This window comes from Melitaea cinxia, chromosome 1, assembly GCF_905220565.1.
Source record: "Melitaea cinxia chromosome 1, ilMelCinx1.1, whole genome shotgun sequence".
NCBI lineage: Eukaryota > Metazoa > Arthropoda > Insecta > Lepidoptera > Nymphalidae > Melitaea > Melitaea cinxia.
The window spans coordinates 8,705,202-8,732,559 of NC_059394.1; the positions used below are offsets into that span (position 1 = coordinate 8,705,202).

General features: G+C 31.0%; 1 protein-coding gene across 2 annotated transcripts; it reads left to right on the forward strand.

The window, feature by feature from the left end:
- Positions 1–124: 124 nt before the first annotated feature.
- On the forward strand, positions 125–27,358 carry LOC123656246 (lachesin-like). 2 transcript variants are annotated; one of them, XM_045591959.1, is made up of 9 exons: positions 125–333; positions 9,227–9,353; positions 9,655–9,761; positions 10,342–10,527; positions 15,486–15,678; positions 15,994–16,122; positions 17,539–17,658; positions 25,430–25,600; positions 26,913–27,358. In XM_045591959.1, the coding sequence occupies exons 2-9, from the start codon at positions 9,284–9,286 to the stop codon at positions 27,281–27,283; spliced, it is 1,347 nt and encodes a 448-aa protein (XP_045447915.1). In that variant the 5' UTR covers positions 125–333; positions 9,227–9,283; the 3' UTR covers positions 27,284–27,358. The 2 variants fall into 2 exon arrangements, with proteins under 2 accessions (XP_045447915.1, XP_045447907.1); XM_045591951.1 differs by lacking the exon at positions 125–333 and having other exon boundaries at positions 9,223–9,353.

Below are 27,358 nucleotides of genomic sequence, written 5' to 3' on the forward strand. Positions count from 1 at the left end.
AGTAAGACGTACATTATTACAAGCTGTTGAGTGTTGAGGGTATGAAAAATGTCGCTACATTTTCATTTGCCAAGCAAACCCGCCAATATATTTTAAAGGCAAGTCGAAATCTATCGGTTCATATCTTCCATCACCCGGACATCTGCGTAAGAATAACGGGAGAGCTAAGGTTTCAATGGGCGAACCGCCAGTGTGTGGCGCGCACCCGTCTGTACCGATCGCACGCTGCCCGGGTCGGTTATACCACGTGATGAACTTTACACGCAAAGTGTTCAACTGAAATTAAATAACGTCAATTGCTAACACCGCAGAAATCATTCTATTCTTATTTAGGTAAGTTTCTGGTCTATCTTTAAGCACTTTCGTGTGATTGGAATATGTTCGTATATTTTTCATGCAGTCGAAGTTTTTAAATTTATTTTGTTTCCAACTGTCGGTGGGTTTCTTGCCCGGCTTTTGTTTATTTTCTTTTTTGTTTCTTATATATTTTGTTTTTGTATTAAATAAGGTATTTTAAGTATATTCTATTTAGATAAATATATATTAACTATACAAAACTAATTATAACGTTGTTTAATCTTAAAAATTGGTATTTTAGTTTGTTTGATATTTATAATTTCGATGAATAAATAACTATGTATATTTTGAACATTCTACGTTACCACGCTTTCAATTAAATTGATTAAATCGTCGAAAATTATATCTATATGTTTTTTTTTTCGTTTTTATCACTAATAATTAGTTTATTAAATATTTTAATTTTATTTAAAAAATTTCAAATATATCATATCATAATAATTATATAAATACTAGCTGACCCCGCAAACGTTGTTTTGCTATATATGTTATTAACCCCCTTAATTCTTCCCCTTATAAGTAAGAGGTATGAAAAATAGATGTTGGCAAATTCTCAAACCTACCCGATATGTATACAAAAAATCTGTCCACCCGTTTTGGAGGAGTATTTTAACTAACATTGTGACACGAGAATTTTATATATAAGATAAATAAGTATGTTTGAATTAAAAAGAATAGATAACATATTTAAAAAAAATGTTTGTTTCCTCCCACTATTTAAAATGAATACTATGTTTATTTCACTTTCGTATTATAACTAATCACTTCTTCAAACTTTAATAATAACCTCATCAAAACGTCCCACTTAAAATTTATAATAGAATAACATGCTCTTACATCGATGTTGGCGTTAATATTACAGTATACAAAAGTTCAAAAGTCAAATATTGTGACTTAACTTAAACTAATATTTCATAAAGATACATGAAGGATTATTAATTAACAAGAAACATGAGTATTTTGCGAATATGACGATATTTTGCTCATTAAATAAAATACATATTAAAAACGATTTAAGTTTTGTCGATAATAATTATGATTATGTTATTTGTATCACACATCTGTTTTATTTATTAATTGAAGAAAATGTTATTACATTCTTACAACTTTACGTAGTAATCAACTTTCTGTAACTATTACGAGTACTTCTAACAACAATATAGATGAAAATAAAATAGTTCGTATTAAAAAAAAAAAACTGCTAAAATATGTGGTTATTTACTTTTGAAAATTTGTGTTATTTCAATAATCATTTATCGACTACGCGTTACAAAAAAAAAAAGCGTAATTGTGCTTTATGTTTAAATAGCCGATTAAAATTTTCATACCATTGATAAAATATTCGGGAAGTTAAAACATATTTGTTTAAGAATTACTTATTTTTCTGATTTGTATTGGCTATACAGGTATTTGCCGTGGTCTGGGTGTTTGTGCAGTCCTTGTGGGTGCCCCACCATGCCTCGGAGAGTTACACCTGATAGCGATCGTTACTCATATGTAGTAGGGAATATATCTGCCAACCCCCATTGGAGCAGCGTGGTGGATTAAGCTCTGATCCTTCTCCTGCATGGGGAAAGAGGCCTATGCCCAGTAGTGGGATATTAAAGGCTGAAGCGTATTTTTCTGATAATACTAAACTGAAGATTTAACTAGTCTCAAAATAAATGTAAATTATAGCTTTTATATGGAAGAAAGCTTATCCCGAAGCAGGATACGTGTACGTAGAACAATTCGAAAGGCACCAAACATTAACTTGATTGAAACTGCTGAGGACGTTTACTCAATTCATACAAAAACATTCATTTTCCTCACACAAGTAAGTACGTGACAAGTAACTAAGTAATTTGAAAACTTAAACTGCACCGTATATGCGTTTAACAAAGTGAAAGAAGTTATTATATGTGAAGTAACAAACTTAATGCAGTACTTCAGTTTCATGCATCGATACGTATGCATAACACACGTTTAATGTTTACTTAAATAATTATAACCGTCCATTCCGGAAACTTTCGTGTTAAACTCACATGTTATAGAATTTAAGTAAGTTTTAATAAGAATAATTAAAAATCGTAAAACTTTTAAATCAAAATGTTAAGTATTTTACAGATAATTGTGACGACTTCAATATTTCTTTATTTTACTATAACTATAGAAACTTTAACAGTTTTTTATTATTTAATTTGTTTAGCATATCAAACTCAAGTGGTGAGACGGATTAAATTTAGCACAGTTTATTTTTTTGCCAAGGTATCTTTTAAGTAATTATTTAGTAAGCTATTATTCAATAGTGCAAACTTAACAGGTAGTTGTAGTAAATTTCAAAACAAAAAATATATAGACGTTAATTAAACTTCTATTTTTGTATACTTAAGGGATATTATTAGGGACATAAGATGTCTAAAGTGAAATTAAAGAGTATTTTCTCAGATAGATTTTTAAGACACTTAAGAAAAACTAACTGCAGATGGTCTAATTTTTTTTACATTATCATTTTGCTAATACTACCTTGAACCCTTGTTTTGAAATCGGCGAAGCGTTATTATATTTGTTAAAATAATTAGGAGATTTTGTGGTTACCTGACTTAAAATAATATTTATAACGGGAAATAATCTTCTACCCTTGCCAGCTTTGCGGGTACATCCTTGGTTAGAACAACTGCAAGATCATATGGACATTCAACGGCGCAGTCTAAAGAAATTAGGCGCAAGAGACTTTAATTCCAACCAATTTCCTCTTACTTCTTATGATAACAATCTTGTATATTAGTTTTAGTCTATATCATTATATTTATGTAAGACTTGAACCGTTGGAACTAGTAATGTTTTAATGAATTTTAAAACGGTGTTGTATGCATAATATTATGAATGTGTTTTAAAAAAATTATCTTGGCGGGAATAGCCTTATTTGTGACTAACTGTATTGAATTTAGGATTTCTATAATATCAAGAATTTTTTTGTTTATTTTTTAGTATGAAATATCATCACTCATCACTTCATCCTATCGCAGTCCACAGCTGGACATAGGCGCTTCTGCATCGCGCCATAAATGGCGTGAACTCGTATGTGTTGCCCATAGTCATCTCGCTGGGCAGGCGAAGCGGGTTTGTGACCGAATATAATATGAAATATCAGGTCTATACCTAACTCAATTTGCACTAGTTATTCATTATGGCTACATTTATTATATTTATATTTTAATGAAGTGCAGTTTCACTCGCATTAATATCAAATAAAATCACGAGTCTGCTTTTAAATGTTATGTGATGTCATTTTTTTTATATTAGTCCACAAAACCGACTACAATCGTTTAAATAGACATATAAAGTAAAGTACAAAGTGTAAAGTATGTATGTACAATTGAGTCTACTAGATGTGGACATAGCATGCATTACAAAAAAAAAATAAAACTAAAATCAAAACAGGTAACTTAACAATAGTGCGAAATAAAAAGTTAGGAATATAAAATACTTAAACATATGTAGTTAAAATAATAAAAGAATAGGACAAATCCTAAGTAAAAACAGAATTAACGAAACAGGAGGAATTTTTGTTATCTATTTGATAGTTACGACATTTAAAGGAGCGAGAAGTCAAACAATCGAACGGATATTTATAGACGAAAGTTAAATGGAATTTAACACGTACGATGCTAATTGCTTAAGACGAGAGTAGCAGACCTGTTCTTCGGCATATATTGTTTCGGCTAAAACCGTGAATTAGTCTCTCAAACAATCATTAGTACAATATTTAAACTTTATCAGAGGGTTTGTTGTTTTGTAAAAGCATTTATAGAAGGTAGGTTTTATTTATTCAATAACACAGAAACAAATATTTAAGACTTTACCATAGGCATGTATTATATATACACACACACAAACTCCAGTCTATCGTAGTCCACTGCTGGACATAGGCCTCCACTAGTTTGCGCCAAAAATGGCGTGAACTCGTGTGTTTGGCCATAGTCACCACGCTGGGCAGGCGGGTTGGTGACCACAGAGCTGGCTTTTCCCGCTATCCCGCCATCAGTCGGCTTTTTAAGTTCCAAAGTGGTAGTGGAACTGTGATATCCCTTAGTCGCTTTTTACGACACCCACGGCAAGAGAGCGGATGACTATATTCTTTGCTGCCGTAATGACACAGCCTATATTATATACATAATATATGTAAATAATTCCTATTCAAAATAGTATACGAAGCTAGTTATTCAGTATATGTTATGTTCCACTACAATCTGATTATATATAAGTATGCCCATAATGCCCTCATCTTGTAATGTATAGATGGAAGATGTTTGTGTTACTCTTTCGCGTTAAAACTTTAGAACCGCTTTATATGGAACTTGTTAAGTTGATATTTTAAAATAGACTATTACCCTTAAGCTACTTCAACTTGACACAAAGGTACTTACATATAACCGCTTGGTATAGGATTGTAAAGTATATCGCAATTTAGTACATAATTATTCAAAAACACAATACAAAACATGTCTGCTAAAGACCGCCTTTACCGAAAGTACCTTGGCAAATTATATGTCTATAAAAACCGACTCCAGAAATGCCTGTTTTCATATCCGTATGAATGTAATTTTTTCTCATATTTTTATGGTTGGTTTATTTTTATGCACAAATCATTGTTCCTAATTAATCAGTTTCAATACTGTAAGTTAATAATATAAGAGTTTTTTTTCGGCCTGTTTTCATCACGGCCAAATGATTAAATACGTCCTTTAACTTAAGGCTATTGTATAGCACTGGATACACTAACTAAGTTTGTAATGTATCTAATTTTATACTGTGGTAAATCGTAAATACAAACACTTTTACACAAAAAATGAAGAAATACAGAATAAATAGTCATTATGAAATAAAAATAAACGAATACTATCAATTGTTCGACTTAAACTACACTCAACCAGCACATAGATCTAATCAAAAAAATATACAATAAACAAGCTTTCTAAAGGGTAGATTAAATGGGTTTGATTATTTATACATTTATAAATAATGTGAGGAAGCTGTTAATTATTAACTGTTACTATGATATAGACGAATATTTTAATGATAAACCACCATATCACCTGTACGTTGCATAAAAATAATGTTAAGCCTGTTTCTTCTGAAGATTTAGAAAAGACCCGCCAGAGGAACTAGGGGTACATAATTATGTTTTGATAACCGCTTACCGTCATGTGGGCTGTATTCTAGTTTGCAGACCTAGTCGCATAAAAAAAATAAACTTATGTAAGCTTACTCCTCATTAGACATTGGTTAAAATATTATTTTCCTTATAATAGATTCTATCACAAGTTTTATGTTGCCTAAGAACATCTAAGACCACGGACCACGGAGGTTTTTAATTTTTATTACAGAAATGAACAGAAATCATTATAATAACATATATAGAATGACAATATTATTACATAATATTACAATCTAGTACTGTTATATTACATGTAATACATAGGACGATAATTTTTCTTTTTCAACATACACGGTCGTCTGTTCCCATGGTAAGCAACGTAATACTTGTGTTATAGGGAACAGCCGACTAAGAGCTACATTTTTTTTTCGATAAACAAAAATAAAAATAACACAGATATAAATAAATATACATATTACATCCACTCGGACTTGGTGTGCGAATCGAACCAGCAACTCCCGGAGCAGAAAGCAGGGTCTACAAAATGCACCAACGGGCTAATCACAATTTTAAAAGACTTAAAACACACATATGTAAGTCTTTTTAAATGATTTGCTTAGTGTACTTTCCAATTACACTTAATTACTATAATGATTATACATAACAGAAATAAAAATTATTCTACGCCTGACGATGAAATTTAGTTGATATTTTAGCTAAATAAATTTTAATAATAAAGCAATTTGTAAAATTATTCACATTTGTGACCTAAATATTGCTATCATATATTGGATAATTAATATTCACCCACGTATATCATTGATTTTAACATTTTGCGTTCATTTGCGGTTATGAACCGATGCAATAACGTACCATGAGCTTTTCGCATGTGTAATGTCATTATAACGATCAAATAATGGAAATTATAAAATGTATTTTGTGTAAACATTGCAATTTGTTCCGTGGGCTTGTATATCATAAAAATAATTTTATCGTCAATTGTTTAAATAAATAAAAATTAATATGTTAAAGACATAAACATTGTCGACCGTTCCAAAAATGGGTAATTTAATACTTGTATTTTAGATAATAGTCGACTATAATAAATATAAATTAAAGGAAATAATATATTACATCGAATTTATTATACTTATACGAGAGAAGAGAATTATACTTATCCGTACTTTAGTTTAGCCTAAAATATAAACAAAAACACTATTTCACAGGTGAAATCTTTGTTATATGTCGTAATCCGGATTAAGTGGAAAACTACAAATCCGACTTTCATGGAACACTAAAAACAGCTTATCGTTTCATGGTGGGATAAAAGCTCTTTTATAATCTTCAATCACTTCTTCTTTGCAAAAAAAAAATATTTAAGAGGTAAACAAAATATTCTAAGACTTCGAAGGAACTAAACTTTGGTACTTGTGTGTGATCATGTAATGATATATATGTATTAATTCTTGGGTGGATGTTTGTTATTTTGTTTTAATATATGTATGTATGGCTAATTCATTTTTTCATATGTTCCTTAAGAACCACTGCAGGTTTTAATATCAAAAAAAATCAATATAAATAAAAATCTATTAACTTTTGACAGAACGAAGTCTGGCCGGGCAGCTAGTATATGTATAAATGTATGTTTGTATGTATGTATGTTTATGCATGAAAGTAAATGCGTACTATTTTTCAAACAAATTTTATTTATTTCTATTTTTTTTTTGTTATTACTTCTGTTTGTTTATTACTTACTATTGTTTAAACATAATAAAAAAATAGAAGGTGATTTTTTTGTATTTATCTAAAACTACCTCTGATCAACTTTTGTGTGTTATTCAATGTACCTTTCTTATGATATCATGCGGCCGCCGAGAACGTTCAACACTTTCAATACACAGACCCTATAGGTATTGATAACTTAAGTGACTTCGGAATATTTCTCCCGCATTATCGCATATTCGCGGAAAAGTAGTTACCGGTCTTTGATCGTATCCTGTCACAGCTTCAGTCGAAAATCATGTACCTACGCTTCTGTTATGTTACGTGTTTATACATGGTTGATAGACTCATAACAGTGAATCATTATTGACTGATCGAATCGCGAATGTCGTGCGGTAGACGTACAAATAGCCTTCCTATTCAACGTATCATGTCATTGTATGCGCTATAGTTACAACTCTGTTGTTGTGTTGTTCATGCTGACAAAAACAATGGCTTACTATTATGAGAATTACCGACGTACTTATTTTGTGTGATAATTATGTTAATAATATTTATAAAATGGAAAAGTTATGAATTTATTAAACGAGATTTTTAAATTAATATTAATTAATTAAGTGTAGTAGACGTAGTTAAATTACAAAAAAATATATAATACTACGTACGTACGTACGTACTTACTACGACCTATGAAATAGTAATTTCGGAAAGTTTATATAAATGTTCGTAAATTATAGAGATACATTATCTTATATATATAAAAATGAATGTTGCTAAGCGGATAACTCGAGAATAGCCCGACCAATTCGACTAATTTACTTTTTTGTATATTCCTTAAGGCCCACGGAAGGTTTGAAAAAACACCATTAACTTTTGACAGAACGAAGTATGTCCGGGCAACTAGTATATAAATAAAACATTATTAATTTTATAAATAAATGGAAAGGTTATTTATAATATGAAAATATTTATTTATCTTGTATATAAAATTCTCGTGTCGCGGTGTTTGTAGTTAAACTCTTACGAAACGGCTTGACCGATTCTCAATGAACTTTTGTGTGCATATTGGGTAGGTCTGAGAATCGAACAACATCTATTTTTCATACCTCGAAGTTATAAGGGGGGGGGGGTTAAGGGGGTTTATAACATATATGGCAAAACAACGTTTGCGGGGTCAGCTAGTAATTATATAAATAATTAGGTTTTAAGAGACTGACAGCTCTGACTAAATCTAAATACAACGTCCAGGCTAATTACCGAGTACACTTGAACTTTAGACATTTATACTAAACTGTGTTTGATTAATGGCAAACTCAGTCGGGTCACAAAGTATAAAGACTGTGAAAATAATACAGTGCATTAATTATTTAAGTTTTAAACTATTCAATTATTTATAAACGCTTCACACTCAACTTTCTACTCAAGTTCAATTCCTAATTAATGTTGTTGAAGTTGTGAAAGTGATCGTCTGTGGGTTATTTACTTTGTTGATTGTAGTGTATAATTTACCTTAATATACAACATATAGATTTCCTTATTTTTTACAAGCAAACTCAACATGAGATAGTTAAATTTATTATTGGGTTAAACAATAGATAGTGAACTACTCTTTTTTTTAATTACCGAATTACCAAAATATATCAATTATATTCTGTTTAGTAAACTTTAAAATAAATATAGATTTATATTAAAATAGCGGAACCGGCAGACGTTGCCCTCCCCGGAAAACAGCTACCAAATTTCATTGCTTACATCCTGATAGCAGCGCCACCTACCGGGTCCAATTGAGATAAAAACTACCCTATCTCCCAAGTTGAACCAAATTACAGGTGCCTATAAAATTTTATAAAAATTGGTTTTGTACTTTCAGAGGATATCGCCCACATACATCGTGACACAAAATTTACATAAATATATATAATATATATATATATATATATATATATTATACGGTACAAATAATAATATTTTACGAATATGTCAATTTAAATTAACAATCATTTTCAGTGTCATGTGGAAATCTCCGGGCTTAATACATGACGGTTGTTCAGAGCGATAGAAAGTATGCAGGAGTCGCGCTGGTCTCTGTATTTACTCGCTATTTTCATGTTAGGACTTGATTCAAAGCTCGTTGGTAAGTAATGGTATATTAACAGATATTATGATTTATGCTATTGCATGAATTGCATTATTACCACTACTGTAACATTTACTGTTTATTGTCATTTTTGTACAAACACAATAACTAAACAAAGTTTAATTTCTAATAGTTTTTTTTTTAACCTTCGAATAACAAAAGCTTTAATGATTTTAATTTTTTATCAAAAATGTTCAGAGTAACAAACAGTTAAATTTAACACAAATGTGCTGTAAATTTGCTATTTAATGATTGATTAGTCGTAACGGAGAGTATTAACAGTAAATGTTAATCGCAGGTCAAGCGTTCCAGCCAGAGTTTGCCGAGCCCATAACCAATTTGACGGTCAGGATCGGCCGAGATGCCACGTTCAGATGTTTGGTACATAATCTCGGAGGATATAGGGTAAGCCTATTACAAACATTATACCAGCTGCTACTAAACTAATGTTTTAAATACTATACCTTATAAACACAATAAGCTAAATTTGTATACAAAAAAACCATCACTACTACTTGTAAATATAAATTAAATAGTTTGTTTTGATACAGTCAAAAAATTACACAATTTATATATTTGACTTTAATAACTTAAACAAAGAGTAAAAATTACGATTTCTGCCTAATAAAAATAGAAATTAGAGTCGGTTTAACGCTTATCAACTATATTATAGCTACTTTGACTTCATATAAAATTCGCTAGTTGCTCCCCTCGCTCCTGCTTGTGAATTTTTATGCGATGTTTGAAATTCATAACTACCCTCAACAGTGTTAAAAATTGTGCAATCTTTCGAAACCGATCTGCTATATTTGGGATTAGCACACTTAACTAAAACTGCTATTTTTTTTATATAAATTTAGTATAGTAAATAAAAATCAAGACAAAATAATATATACTCTATATTGTCTATTTGTAAAACTATACATAAATATAACGTAACTTTAACACGTAAGTAAGTTTTTATTGCCGGTCAATAAATTTGCAGGTCGGGTGGGTAAAGGCCGACACTAAGGCTATCCAAGCAATACACGTTCATGTGATAACTAATAATCACAGAGTGGGCGTATCCCATAACGGACAGACTGTTTGGAATCTGCACATTAGAAACGTGCGTGAGGAGGATCGGGGGCAATACATGTGTCAAATCAATACTGACCCAATGAAAAGCCAGGTATTAACGTATTAATTTTAATTTTTATTTTGGTTGTTTTACGATTCGATTACATATCAATTTTAGATTTAAGAATTTTGTAACAAGCTTAATAAAAATAACAATATTCGATGTTTTTGATAGGATCTCTCTATCGTATTTTAGTATATTTACACTTATGTGCTTTAGACTTTACAATAATATTGTCAACATAATAAAATACCTTATTAAGCATTTAATTTACATCAAATTAAATGTAAAATATTGTTCAAATAGTAGTAGACATTATGTAACGTCCTTTGATGGATACAAATCTTCTGCACAAAAATTGCCGAGGTTGGCGCTCTTAGTAGCGAAAAACTACAGCAATTGATAACAGACAAGAGTCAGTAGTAGACAGCCATATATATACAATAAAAACAATAGTAGGTGACGATATTAACAAACAAACGACATAATCGTTCATGTCTTTAATTAGATGTCAGAGCACTCCATTCTACCTTTTCAGGCGACAAATCTCTGTCTAATTTTACATCAGCAATAACTCCTTTGTTTACGGTGGTCCTTTTTCGACTATATCCGTGTATCCTAACTTGTCGATACAAGAATTCCCGCGTCATAATTTCGGGAACAAACATTTTTCTGCTCCTGAATAAAATTTCATCTCGAGGTCCCCAATTAGGTAAAGGAGAGAAAATTTTTCGTAGTTTACCGTATTTATAAAAAAGTTTCAATTGAATCAACATTCCAATAATAACAATGAAAAAGTAGAAGCTGATGAGAAAGTAAAATAAAAATTGGTTTAAGTTTATAGACATGGATGAAATGAAATACGAATTGTCGTATTTTGTTACAAGAAGGTGTGACCAGCGCGTATACACAAGAAATAGAGTGAAAACAGGATTTGCTATCCAAGTAATTTTCCAAAAATAGCTCGCCTTTACACCAATCATAAATATAATGTCTACATTGTGCTTTTGAAAACCGTATATCCAATATATTGCCGCGGAAAAGAAGAAGCTGCTCGTGAGTTGAATAATTTCAGTAACATCTGCGAGAACTACTGTAAGATCGGAACAGTAAAATGGACAAGATAACACACATAATAACGATAACACCATGACACAGCATATATTTTCGTGCTCTCGAGCAAATTTAAAGTGCATCGACAACAATTCGAATAAAAACAAATTCAATATCATTAAAGAAACGAATAAACAAGCTAATATCGTCGAGAACCAAATAAATCCCCAAATCGGAATACCATAAAAGTAGCTCATGATCTCTGCAATAGAAGCGAATGCATTAAAGAAGCTACTTTGCCCCACTTCTAAAATATTTTCTTCTCCCCCGTGATAATAAGATACAGTTTTAATCCCACTAAAAACTATAAGCGCGAACATAATAGTAAAAAAGATTGAACATAGCGGTGTAGTGACGGCGGTCATTGTTGCTGGACTGCGAAAAGGAACATCTCGAGATAAAAAGCTAATGACGCCACTCCCAACGCCGCAAGCGAGTAAACTTTTTACTGTAACATTAAGGCAATTATTAAAAACAAAATCTTCGTATTTTATTTCCAATGTTGTCGAGTACCATGTACCGCTACTAGACAGAGCAACGCATAAAAGTACAAATAAAGCTACACATATATATACAACAAACATTTTAACAATTATTTTAACAAGTTTCTTCCTCTTAACCAATACAACGATTGACAGAGTACAAAAACAAAAGCTGGCTAGAACAATTTTCCATAAATTAATACAATTAGTAAGTTTTGTGTTATTGTTACCAATTGTCTTTTCAAAAAAGCAGCTACTCGCTGTTTTCATACCGCAATCTTGATTAAATAGTTTTTGAGATTCTATGCAGTGCTGGAATGTCGACACATTAACTCTTTTTACCATACATTTTGGCTCATTGTATCCGTCGCACGAAAACCATGGGGGTGGGTCCATGACTGCCACAAATGTATACTCCGAATTCCACGATGCAAGCACAATTAGATAAATGATCTTTAATGGTATCCAAAAAAATGTACCAAAACCAACGCCACGTAAAATTGGACAGAAATTCCATATAGATATTGTATCACAGTTGGTGTATTGGGCAATGCAGATCTCTGAATAAATAAGTGGTATTCCAAATAAAATTGTAACTATCGTGCATGTTATCGAACATGTATAAAATCCTTCATGCGATATACCCACTGCAACTGATGAAATAGCTATTTCGTTCGTCATCCAGGCCCACAAAATAAATCGGTATGTATTGTAATCATTCCACCGACTATTTTCTAAAGAATATTTCGCGTTAGTCTTCATAGTAAATTATTGATGTCAAACATCAAATTATATTTCTTCAAGGAAAATTTAAGATCAAAACCTACTCGATTGAGTAATTGACATTTTGATATTTTCAGTTTTATATCAGTAAAAAAAAACATTAGCTGACAATTTGACTGACGAAATTTCGATCGTAGATTTCATGTGGATATCGCTAATAAAAAGAAGTGTAATTGTCCGTTAAATTACTTAACGTATACGAAAATTAAATTCCGATTACAATCAACGTTGAAGAGATAAAGTGAATTAAACTACACGCTAGCGGGAAGCGAACGAGCGACGCAGCGGGTAATGATTCGTGTATGGTTCCCCTAAATTATTGCCCTGCGCTGTAATTTATACCCGGGCCTGATAACGACATAAATCCCCGGCGGCGACAGTGCAACTGCAGGCTTCGACGGCGACGTCGAGGCAGCATGACGCCCTTCGTGTAATGTGTTTCAAAAATTATTTCACCGTGCGCAGTTGGTAATAATCAATTAACTCCTCTTTTAACAACTCATATTTCTTTTCAAATCACTATTTAAAAATAAAATGAGACGTAATTTTGTTGGATCGCAAACAGAAAGAAACCGACTTCAATAACATCGACAAGTAATAAAGCGTATGTATTTGTAAATCAAGTAAATACGCATCACTAAGGATAGCTTAAACACTACAGTCAGGTGTCACTCAAATTTAAACGACACATAACAAGCACTACCTTTGAATAAATATTTGTGTTTCCTAGCAAACGAAAAAAACCGACTTCGATTACATCGGCAAGTAATACAACATAAGACAAAAAAACGTAGACAAAAAAAATAATTAACAAACACATTATTTGACACACCACTACGATTTTTTTAGGTTCCCCTCTATTTCTCTGGGATGCCGTCATCAGATCCTGGTTTGCTTGTCATGGTAATACCCTTGGGATATCTCCTTTCCAACAAAAAAAGAATCAGCAAAATCAGTTCATAAATGATGAAGTTATCCGCGAACAAACATAAAAAAATATTATATACGGTCGAATTGACAAACCTCCTTTTTTGATCTCGATTAAAAAAGAATCATCAAAATTGGAACACCAAGTAAAACATCATGAGCAAATACAGATAAAAAATACAGTCTAATTGAGAACCTCCTTATTTTTTCTAAGCCAGTTAACAGCGTGTTTTTTTCACCGTTGAGAAAGAATGGGAGACTTAAATCTAAAAAGATACAATAAAATAAACGTTATTTTCAAATTGTACATAGTGCTAGCATATTAAATATATAGTTACGTTGTATTTTTGCATAATATGTTAATTCATCTATTTATTTAGTTGCACCAGCAAGAAAAAAAAATAGCTTGACTATATATGTATGTAAAATTTTGATTGTTGAATTGTTGCCTCAATTACAGGTGCAAACCACAATGCTAATTAAGCAATTTTTATTTCAATTGTAAATAACAAGTAAATACTATGGAACTAACATTGAATTAAACTTTAATTATTAGAATATATATAATAAAACAATTAATTAGAATAACGTTGATTAATACTTATTTTAATAATAAATGAGAACATAAATATAAATAGACGGTATAAACTACAAATTTAATTAAATACATTATAACATTAAAATATAAAATAAAATACTTATGAACAATGTCTAAAATAACGAATATTTCGAAAGATTTTACGTTAGCATAGTTCAAGCGTAAAAAGATTTTTTCAAAAAAGTAAAAGCAATGTTCTAGAGCTTGTAATTTAAAACAGAAATAATTTAAAAATTAAAACAATAAATACCTAAATATAAATAAAGAAGATTGAAAAATTGATTTTTAATATTATTTTTATTGGTTTTAAAGAAAATTTCATTTGGATTTATGTAACAAATTCTCTTTACAGTAATAAATATAGTTTTTTTTTTTAATTTATTTTAATTTATTTCTAAAGATAAAGCATGCAGAAAAGTTTTCTTAAAATCCGTTTTTTTTTTTTTTTATTAAATTTATATTATTCTATTAAATAATATTTAATATACTCAACTTTATGTTTAAACGTAATTTAAAATAAAACTTGATAAATACTTGTTCTAGCTTTTTTATCCTAAAGATTCAAATAATTTACGTAAAATTCTTGAGAAAATAAGATTGAATTATAGCCTTACTTGAATATAAGAAATAATAGCCTAAATTTGTTATTTTTGACTGTACTTAAAAATAAGGAATTGTTAAATTATTACCAGGAGATACTATAAAGATACCATAGAATTTTAAAGTTTACATCCCCAGATCTGCCATTCCATTTTTCGCATGAATTATTTTTTTTTTTTCATAATCGTGTCTCATTTATGTTATCTTTTAACATATTCATACTATTAATATAATATAGTATAGAAATTGTTTCATATCGTTTGCCTAGGTGTTTTAATAAATAACATAGATTCCGTGGATAAGGATTCTAAGGACGTAAAAATTAGAATAAATCACAATATTAATATTTCTCTGTCATTCCTAAGACACCTTTGTCTTCGTTCTGTTTCATAAAATTTACCTGTAAGATAAAATGAAAATTAAATGAAATTAAAGCTCAAAACCATTAAAAATGCGAACTATATATATCTAATGATTACACTAAAGAACAAACTATAATCTCGTAGATGGGCTACTTAGACGTAGTAATCCCGCCGGACTTCGTAGCAGAGGAAACGTCAGGTGACGTAATGGTACCTGAAGGAGGAACCGTCCGGGTGTCATGTCGCGCCCGGGGAGTGCCTGCACCGAGAGTCATGTGGAAACGAGAAGACAGTTCCAGTATTGTCTTGAGAGAAGCGGATGGATCGAAAAATAAAGGTTTAATTGTTTTCAGAGAATATAATTAAATTTCATTCATTACCTTCCTGATTGTTGTCTAATTGATAGCTGGTTAATTACTTCGTTGGATTTTTGTTATTTTTGCGCGACTTATCAACTTTATCTTCCCGATAGAAATAGAATATTGGTGTTTTAAGATTATCTCTTTCATCTGTGTTATTTTTTATTCGGTACTTAAGCATAAAATGTGTCGATATTTAATATACGTAACAAAATATCACAACTTAAAAATTAATTTATATTTTGACTCATTTTTATAATGTTATGTGTTAAGTTAATTTTTTACTTTGTCAGTGAGCTTGTATGAAAACGAAGTTTTGACTCTAAACAAGATCTCCCGCTCCGATATGGGTCCGTATTTGTGCATCGCGAGTAACGGCGTACCACCCTCAGTGAGCAAGAGGATTATGATCAAAGTTCATTGTGAGTACTTAGGATTACTTTAATTAATGATACAATTTTCTCGTAACACACAAATTGCATTTGGAAGTTTATTACTAGACGAGTTTTAGTTCGTTTGCGTGCAATTGGGATACAATTTGTCGAATATTACGTGAAGATAAATAAAAAAAATTAAAAGACCCAAAATTAATAACAATGGCATATAAGTGTCCCATAGCGAGGGAAAAGGTTCTACTATAGGACATATACGTATATTAAGAGAATAATGGAAATGTAATACGTTACGCTAGGTACTTTAAAATTGCTTAACTTATGTATATAACATAACATACATGATGATAAAGCGCTCACAGTGCCCGTGGGCGCTCTATAGACGAAGGCGCACATGGTGGGCCAACCGTCGGGGCGTCGCGGTAGCAGGCGAAACCGTTTCTGTGGCGCCCCGCTATGGCGATGAGGGCACCGCTGGGTTTTATTGGGTAGTCTGGGTTGGCCAGGAGTCCCACACTCCCGCCGGCCTCGTCGGCGCGGTGCGTAAATGCATTTCCCCGGGAAAAGAATGTACATAACTCAGAGCTACCCTGAGACATGAAGGTTTCCTGACGATATTTTGAATAACTATCGACTACGACATAAATTTTAAGGAATGATTCAAATGGTTTTAAGCTCTATCCTGCAAAAGTCAATTTCGATCTACTGAGCTATCACTGTCACAAGTATGCTAAGGAATCATAATTTCAAAACATTTTTTCTATATATATTTCCATTTTAACATAATTAGATTTTTAATAAACTGCAATATAGTTAATTCTTAATTATTCGACTTAAAAATTTTGTTTAAATTTTAATAATATTTTACTTATATTGAAAATGTACAATCGTTTGTAATTTAATTTATAGCATTAAACATATGATAATTTGTAAAGGAAAATGTTTTCAAAGAAACTCATTTACTAAACAGAAATGTTCTTCAGATAATTCGGTGTAATTGTTGTTGATCTAGACAAGTGTCACAGGATTCTTGTTATTAATGATGTTTTAATGTTATTCTGTAGCACCATTTAATTATATTTTGCTGCTAGATTGTTTGCACGATTTCGTTATCTCTGATAACTAAAAGTGTAACATTATGCTAAACTTAATTACAAAAAAAAATGTATCCAAGACAAAAATAAAAACGATGTTGCAGAAGCCTATGGTAATCGCTTACCATCAGATGGTCTGTACTCTCGTTTGCTTCTCTACATAGTATAAAAAAATATTTCGAAATTTCAAATTGTTTACAATTGGTGGTATTCTTTATGGATAAAATCTTAACATATACACATATAATATTCGAATAGCGGGCTTTTAAATAAGTTCACATAAGGCTTAATTTGTGTTTTTTGTGTACTTATATAATCTTAATAAAACACTTATGTAATTTTTTTTGTACAGTCCATCCTGTTATCCAAGTTCCAAACCAACTCGTTGGTGCTCCTCTTGGAACTGACGTTACACTTGAATGCTACGTGGAGTCCTCGCCTAAGTCTATTAACTACTGGGTTAGAGATTCAAGTAAGTATTGTAAAATATTATTAATATTTAATTTATATTGTGAAACCAACCAAATATTTATAATTATAAACCTACGTAATCTACATTATACGTAACTGTTACATAGGAATATTATGCATTAAAAATAGCTTTGTTATGGTCTAGAGTTTTACATATACTTATATTTAATTAATACGTTAATATAAATACACAAAACTAAAAGAAAAGTGTGGCAAAGCATCATCAACAATAATAGGTCCATTTATAGAATGTTCTTCACACTTTGTCTCCCAGGAGAATTTTTTTCCTAAAAGAAATTTTTCCTTTTTCATAACGTTAATACACATATTATTATATCAACACATTTATTTTTTACCACGGCTATAGCTTATTTTATTGTATGCTAATCAGAGAAAAATGCCTTTTCCAGTGAATAACTCTTTTAGAATCCAGACAATTCCCTGTCTCACTAACACGAAAATATGTGCTAAAACCAAATTTTAGTTATAGACTATTCTAATATCTAATTATTTTAGTATAAATATATACCAAAGAATATATTTTTTATTACGTAACGTAAGTAGGTTTCCATTTCACTAACATTTTGAAACATTTCACATTTTATAACTCCTATCGTTCTTAAGTTTATTACGAAATAAGTGATAAGCCGTTTTCCGTCACGAATCTCTTAAGAAGCTCATCCTCCCGCTAAGTTATGAGTATATTCCCTCGGGACCTTCTCGCTCGGTTACCATAACAACGAACCCATTACCATCGTCCTAGGTAACGTTTATAAGAGAATAATTAAGGGAACTAAGCGCTGATACATTGTACGACTTTTTAGGAGTTCTAAAATTTATTTAACTGGGTTTTTACTTTTTATTCGCATAATTTATATTTATATCACACTACAGTCTCCTAAAGGCCTATTCATACTAAGCTTTTATTTGTATTATGATATATAAATATGTCACGTTCACACGTCACTCATTTCTAAAAGAAAACAGGAACATTGATACTTAATCCGAAACACTTCAAACAAATATCTTGGATTTTTTTCTATAACAATGATTTCAATACGAAACATGACTGCCGCTAATCATTTCCCATAAGTGGATAGGAGAACATTGTTCTTATGTTTTGAAATATGAAAATACGATCCAACATTTTAAGTTTCCGTAAAATAATTTTCAAATTAACAATGTTTAATTACAATTATCTAAGAATATTTAAGATTAATTAGAAACAACGAGCAATATCTCTTGACAGATAATATTACCCTCTTGATGTTAAAATTAATATAAGAATCTAAAAATGTACTAGGATAATAAAACGAAAGAATCTCGGAATCAGCAATATCGGGATATAGTGATACGACTTGATTTTTTTTTTTTTTGTATTAATAGCCCGTAGAATATTTAAATTTTTATTCATTTTTATTCCTGATCAGGCTTAAAAAATGAGTATGTAAATAGTGTATTTTCACTATTTATCAGAAGCCGATATTGCTGTAGGAGCACCATATTAATTTTGTGAAAAATCACATGTGGAGGCGTACAAAGAGGTTAATTATCGTAGAAGTATTTTTTCATAAAAACAAATATCAATTTTAGCAAGTAGGTTGTATTTAAATAGCAATATTTATATAATGCAATATAATTACATAGATAATCTCAATTACATTCAAAAGATTAAAGTTTTGACGTTACCAGTAGCATAATGTCACTACTGCTTAAAATTGGCGTAGTTTTTTGGCAAGAAAAAACGGTAGGCGGAATGCTTGCAAGTAATGAGATATTAAGATTAAATTTACGAGTACGTCGGGGTTAAAGTCTTAAGAAAAGTGACCTATTGTGGTAAAATAAGACAATGCTCATTAGTTCCACTTCAGTGGACACGGCGTTTACGACTTCTCTCTAAAGACTACCGACAATGCTTTAGTAATTTATATCTGGAGAATGTATTATATAGCGTCGCCGTTTCATTATGAAAATCTTCTAATATAATTGAAGTAATTAACTTAAAGGCGCTTTTGATTTTAGATCATACGTATACGTTAGTATGTACGTAAATTATATTTAAATAAAGTTTTATCATTTCTGTAATTAATACTAAAGTAATTATAAAAGCGCGCTGCTATGATTTCAATTATTATTACATAAAGGGTATGTAAATAAAGTTTATGTATAACAAAGGGTATGATATAGTGGTGCGTATGCCGTGTATTACGGTTATACACTGGCGGTTAGTGGGTTCGATTCCTGCTATGGGCTCTGGTAGTGGATATTTGTATTTTCACAAATATTTATGGTTTCCATCGTTACCTCGAAGAGCACGTTAAGCTAGTAAGTCCCAGTTGTTATTATAAATACCTGACAGCGATCGTTACTCATAGTAGGGAATATATCCTACGATCCGCAGTGGTGCAGCATGGAAGATTACCCCCAATCCTTCTCCTACATGGAAAAAGAGGTCTATGTCCAGAAGTGGCATGTTACATGCTGAATCATGAATCGTGAAAGGGTATGAATAATGATATGTATAGGATAATAAACTCAACGCGACCCAAATCACGCGTAAAAGTTTTGAATACTTTTTTTAAATATACTCGTGGACTTAAATTTTTTGAACCCTGTTACTGTACTCAATTTATCAACTGTCTTAGTCAAATTCTTACATAAAATCTAAATGACATGACAATTAAATTTTTTTTTGTAAAATAAATACTTTTATGTATATTCTTTCAATTAATATTCCAAAAATAAATAATAATATTAAGTGGAACCCACATACTTTTGTAAATAAAATCAAATCGCTAATTTATTGCTAAGTACAAAACTCAAATACGACTAAAGGAAAAAACGGAACCCTTATAGGATCCGACCTTGTTCTCCGTCGGTCTGACAAGACTCTTTTTCTCAGAAACGCGTCGAGGTATCAAGCTGAAATTCACATCAAATATTCAAGTCTACTGTCCAATCAAATTTAAAAGTTTGAAGCCAACATAATCAAAAGATACAAACGTTATGCTGCAATACTTTTAATAATTTTGTTTGTACGGAACCCTCGGTGCGCGAGTCCGACCCCCACTTTTTATGGCCACTTTATTTTATAAGTAGTTAAAGATTATTTAAGGGATCAATTAATTCCATAGGAAATAAATGTCCTTCATTGGAGTAATGTACTATTCAAATACATCATGTCTTGTTGAATGACACAGTCGGAGAACAAGAAAGTTTAGTTGGCAGATCAAACATTCAGCCAACTTGAGTCAGGCTTTCGATTTGTGAAGTTTCCGCTTAAGTAACCGGACCGACCAACATGCTATCGTAGCTCTATCAAGACGAAATACAGTTTATACAGTTAGTTCCTGTCGCTCGTTTGTGTTTAAAGCATCTTAAGACTGACCGAGAAGACACTGACAACTATTTAGTTAGTTGTTTTAAATAACTTTGTCTACAAATTATAAAATATTCTAGAGATCTAGATTAAATAAAGAACGTTATCATTTGTAGCTTACATTACTACTACTAATTTATAGCAAATGTATAAAAACATTGATAAAATTGTGACTTTCAAATCATAGCTTTATATTGACGCATAACCTAAGCCTTGCAAGAAAGAGTGCAGTGCCCATGATGTATACGTACGAAAAAAATAAAACAACAGTAAAAGTAAATAGTAGTAATATATTACATATATTACGTATAGTAGTAATATATTACATAGTTTCCTACAAAACTATAGAAATGTGCGAATAACGCAAATGTCTATAAATTATAAAAACAATACAAACCAGTTAATAATATCATTTTTATCATTATGGACACAATATCCTTAAAACTTTAATAAGAAACTGTCACGTAATCTTTGACTCATAATCTTAAAATGTACGAAAGCAGAGATCTTCCAATAACATTGAAAAATGTGAAATTTACTACTGAAGAATGATAATAAAACCGCGCGTGATATCCAGTGAAATATCCATTAGCACCTATTCGCGCGTAAAATAAACCATCTAAAGTTACGTAATAAAATAATACATTTTATTTTCGTTCCCTGGTCTTATAGCAACGAATATGTCAAGAAAATCTGTGAGCGTAACGTAGCCGCCCCAAATCATACTATTACGTATTCACAATGGAACCGGCAATTGTACATATTGCATTTCTGAAAAAAAATCGCCACACATTTGCTACAGTATTAAGTTTGAATTTCGATCACTGACGATTTATCGTTGGAATTTATGAGACAGACAGACAAATTCACTTCAATATTATATCACATAACTGCTCTTTTCACTTAGTGAGGAAACCAGCTGTAATGAGCTAGCGGTATTCGAGCTGTTACTTCGTATTTCGTCCCCCTATCGCCGTCGGCGGTTCTGAAAAGTTCTCTGCTCAGCAGTTGTCGCCTCAAATTTACGGGTTAATTTTCAATGTAGACCGCGCTTAGAGTCCATAGTGTTTTTCAAGTTTCTATTGTGTGTTACGTTTATCTTAGTTTCTTAACATCAGAAAATAGTAATAAAATTATGTTAAAATTACTATTCTGTCCTACAGTATAATATTCTTATGAATGTATCTAATATTTCGAGTTAATATCACATGGGATATACATTTCTATAATATGTTCCGGAATATTTTTGAGGCACCTTTGATTAGAATATCACACTAAATATTTTTCTTTTAATTTTTTTATTAGATACATAATGACTTTATTGCATTGTTATAACAATTCTCACATCATCATCATCACAGCAGCCTTTCGCAGTCCACTACTGGACATACGCCTCCTCAAGTTCACGCCAAAAATGGCGTGAACTCGTGTGTTTTGCCCATAGTCACCACGCTGGGCAGGCGGGTTGGTGACCGAATTCTCACATACCCTTGAAAAATTTTCAAATTTAATACAGCATTTTATAAAAAAAAATTAAACAAATTAATTTGTCAATGATATTTCATTTATCGCAATACTATATGTGTAATATAAAAGAAAATGAATACTTAGTGTAAACAACAAAGCTTATAAAAATGTTTACAAGATTCATTTTCACAGTATATCATTATGCTAGGCTGTTTACAGCGCCGTAAAACATTGCTCGTTACATTCATACCAACCTAAATGACCAGCACTTACCTGGCCTACAACACCTTTTCACTGCCTGATGTCGCTCTCACTTACGAAGCGTTTATCGATTTTTTGTTACTTTTATACAGTGCAAAATGTTTCTTGTTATAAATTTACACGGTTTTCATAGCATCTGCTACCTACTATTATCATTTTTTTTTTGTAATCCAGTTTCAAAGTTGTTTATTAAGTTTTTTTTTTTTTGTAAATGATATGCCCAGCGTGGTGACTATGGGCAACACACACGAGTTCACGCCATTTTGGCGCGAACTTGTGGAGGCCTATGTCCAATAGTGGATAGCGATAGGCTGAAGTGATGATAATAATGAAATTATATATTCTTTTAATTTTACTTTCGTTAAGGCTGTACATCACCTTAAAGCGAAATAAATGTTTTCATTTCATTTCGAAAAAAAGTTGTTTTCACTGTAGCGATCGACGTGTTGACTTAAGATAGTAAATTAGGGTTCCGTATCTAAAAACTGTGTCCTTTGCTGATTTGTGAATCGAAACTTCAAACTTTAAACGAAATTTTAATTTTCATAATATTTAGCAACGTAAAGAAATTTTAGGCGAAATCCGAAAATTTTTAATATCTGTAACAATATCATAATCATAAATATTCGTATCCACATCCATATACGAAGTTTTACATCCGTAATATATCTAATTCAAATTACGTACATTTATATGCCAAATAAAAAATACATGTAACTAGAACTGAAAAAATGTTACAAAAATTTAACCAAATAATAACTCGACAGATAGCGTAAAACTTGAAAAGAAAAATAGATAAGAAAATCTAATATCGCTACAAAAAATGAACATTACTGGAAGTATTAAAATTACATCCTCTTTGGTCCGTCTCACCACGAGTTAATACGACAGTTTCGAAATTGAACTGTTCGTTAGTAAAACGAATCGTTTTTTGAATAAAGGAACTCGACTTAGTTTGACAAATATACAAGTTGAGAAATCCTTCACACAGCTACATTAGTAGCTGTAATAGAAGTCGATTTAAATATTATTAGGTTTTAAATTGTAAACATAGATATTCACAGTGCGTGTAGAAATTTCGCCATTTTTACTAATCATCCGTCTGTTCCCAGTGTAGCGCTTGTTACAATTTAATTAGACTTTTACGTTAATTCAGGTCTATAAGGGGATTCTAAAATATCTTGGTACTTAGCTATTATGATGCTAGTAACGAACAACCGAAATCCGGTTCACAACCAGACCCATGCAAACAATGTTCTATTAATTATTAAAACCCATTAAAGCATCAGTCTGTTTGCGAGTTGTGACGGTAATGTTAGAGGGCTTACGAGTATAATACTAGCACGTCGATCAATCCTTTGTTGACTCATAAACTCGCGTAGAGTGACTGGCACTTTTTAGCGACTCATGCTGAAAACCAAGCGAAGAGCGTGCAATACAGGATTGTCATTTTCGTTTGTCATCAATCTATGTTAGGGCCGCTGACATGTAAGTGTTAATTAAGCAGCCCTCACTCGAGCGTAATTAAGAGTGTTACAATGTTATTTCAGACATTAATTGAGATGAAATTTCTTGTTATAATGAAACGGGTGGAGGGAGCACGGGTTTGTTAAGTAATTTTGTTCGAAGGCCATCTTTTGCCGCACGTCGTAAAGCCGAACACTGGAGAGTAAACAAACCGAAGTTTCGATCGAAATTAAGATTATACAAGACATTCCTGTTCTTATCGCTTTATTTAAAGTTCCTTTCCAAATAAGTTTTCAGCAATATTATCACATTATAATATCATTTATAAACAAAGACTTATCGCAATTTGCTTAATTAATAAACATAAGAAAATTACCATAGTACAATTAACGTTGAACGTCCTAATATTTTTATAATAAAAATAATAATGGAAAGTAATTAATATAGTTATATATTGTATTTAATACACAAATATGTTTAGCAATAAATTAAACTCTTTTTCATTATAGTTTCACGATATACTTTAGTATATAGTAAGATTATATTATTATTTATAATTGAAAACAAACAAATCAAACTATTAATTACTAATTATACATCACGGAAAAGACCCCCTTAAATCGTAAAGGAATTAAGTTGTAAATATTGGTTGTTTCAACAAAACGTAATTTGTGACACAAGTACGCTGAGCTAAATAAAAAAATACTTTTTGCAGTACTTTCAGAGACTTGTTTAAAGACGGCAACTCGCTTTATCACTTGTGGACAACAGACAAGAGAGCTTATTTCTACCTGAGCGAGTCTGTAAACCGTTGTTCAGAACTTAGGAAATTGTATCAATTCGTGATTTTGTGAAACATTTTGTATCTAAAAATTAAAGTAACGTAATGTTTTTCTCGACTATTGGTATTTTATACACATTTTAACTTTGATTTAATAATAAAACTAATATTTTTCATTGTATAGTTGAATTGTAAGAAACGTATTCGTAGTTTTAATACTCCATTGTACATAGTACATATATAATGGTTATATTTTGGCTTGATGTCAGTCAAAATATATACAGTAGAGAGTTAATATCAAACCCTGACGCAATCATATTTTTTTTTTTTGCTCTTTTTAATGACATTTTACTCAGGAAACAAGTTGTTACGTCAGACTTAATTTTTTCAGTATTAAAATTATTTTTTTATTCGCAGATGAAATGGTGATTTCTTCAAATAAATACGAAGTCATCAATACAGTGATCAGTTCATTCGAGAGTCGCATGGTGTTAACGGTACGCAAACTTTCGGTCGACGATGTTGGCGGCTACAGATGTGTTGCTAAAAACTCGCTCGGTGAAGTCGACAGCGTTATAAGACTTTACGGTTTGTTTTTATCATTATTACTATATACAACCGCCTAATAGTAAGCGAACACCGTAACTTATAGACGCCTACAACACAAGGAGCATCACAAGCACATTACTGACACTACTTACCGCTGTCAGCAAAACGCATCACCTAGAAATCATGCTACCTTACTTATACCAGTATCGCAACCCTACTCGAGATCATAATGTTATTAAGCTGTCACGTTTTATGAGATGCCGGTGCTTCCATAGTCTAGCTGCTTCAAATTTTGAACAAAAATATAAAATATATTTCCTGCTATGTCCTACGTCAATTAATAATATTACTTTATGTAAGGAATATTTTAAATACGTTTTTTATTTAATATGGATAAGCAATGCTTACAATTGCAGGCTGCTAGAAATGAGCTACTAGCGACACTTAAATTCATCTGTTTACTAAGTGTAGGGTTCGTCAACACTGCGCAGAATCCTAATGTGGAATCACCATACGAACATTTTGAATAATAAACGCGTATCATTATTTCATGTGATTTGCCCTAACTAAATTATACGAAATGTTTGAAAAAGACATGAACTGAACACATTTTACTCTAACCTCGTAATTATCCCACATACTTAATATATTATATCACATTAGAGTATGCCAATTTTAACCAAATTAAGATTAAATGTTGCTTTAGGCCTATTTTATGAATTTCATTATAAAATTGCTACTTTAACTAGACATATGATTACATGACTAAACAAAAAAAAAATAGCAGTAGACGAAAATAACTTTTACAATAAAAAATATTGTATGATAATAAAGTGTTAATTTATAGTTTTAGAGAAATAGATTCTCAAAGCTTAATACTAATAGTGGGACCTACACTAAGTGACCCAAATGTGCATCAGTGCATAAATAAGCTTAGCTTAAGATCTGCTACTGATCACGGACATAGATTTCCATTTACTAGCAAATTTATGCAAATCATGTCTTAAATACATAACATAAGATTGTTTTAACATAATTATAGCATAAATCCATTAAAGCGCACAAGCGTCATATGATTATGAGTACAAGCTTATTGCTTCAGATTAGTTTATATGTAACAGATTATGGGCATAATCTTTTTTAAGGAAATTGCAGGAAAATACATTCCTATTCAGTACGAAAGGTAACAATAGTGACAACTTTAGATTAAGTTCTTACTTGAACATTTAACTATCCTATCATAATAGTTGTAATCAATTGAAACATTTTCATATTCACTTGTTTTTATTAGTTTCAAATTCACAACACAAAAATATTTTGTAAAAAAGAAATGTTTTTATTTTTCTAACAGAAATACCTGGACCATCTTCGGGAATTACCGTTGCGTCGACTAGAAATGAAGAGTATAAATATTCAACTCCTATCGAAGGTCCTGACAATCAGTTCGGATCAGCTGAAAGATCGGATGACGAAGACGAAAAAGAACCTATTACTGATGTGTTAAAAACAGAAAATAATTCCCTGAACAACGAAAGTATTACCAAAGCTTTTCCTAATACAACAAATACAATTACCAAACAAAATTTGAGTAATAAAGTACGCAAAATTATAAATAAACTTGAGAACGAAGCACGAGATATCGTGTCTAATAACGGTTTGAACCATTCCATATCAATTTGTAGAATTACCTCTGTAATTTTTGCTATAATTTACCTCTCATAATTTATTTTATTCTATATTTTCTATATTAAAAAATATAATATATGCAATATTGTAGCCTGCGTAAAACTATTGAAA

Bases quoted from the DNA above. Each gene is read 5' to 3' on its own strand.
- LOC123656246 (XM_045591959.1), top strand. From the start codon at position 9,284: ATGCAGGAGTCGCGCTGGTCTCTGTATTTACTCGCTATTTTCATGTTA. The intron at 15,679-15,993 runs GTTTAATTGTTT...TTACTTTGTCAG, and splicing joins GGATGGATCGAAAAATAAAG to TGAGCTTGTATGAAAACGAA. The intron at 17,659-25,429 runs GTAAGTATTGTA...TTTTATTCGCAG, and splicing joins CTACTGGGTTAGAGATTCAA to ATGAAATGGTGATTTCTTCA.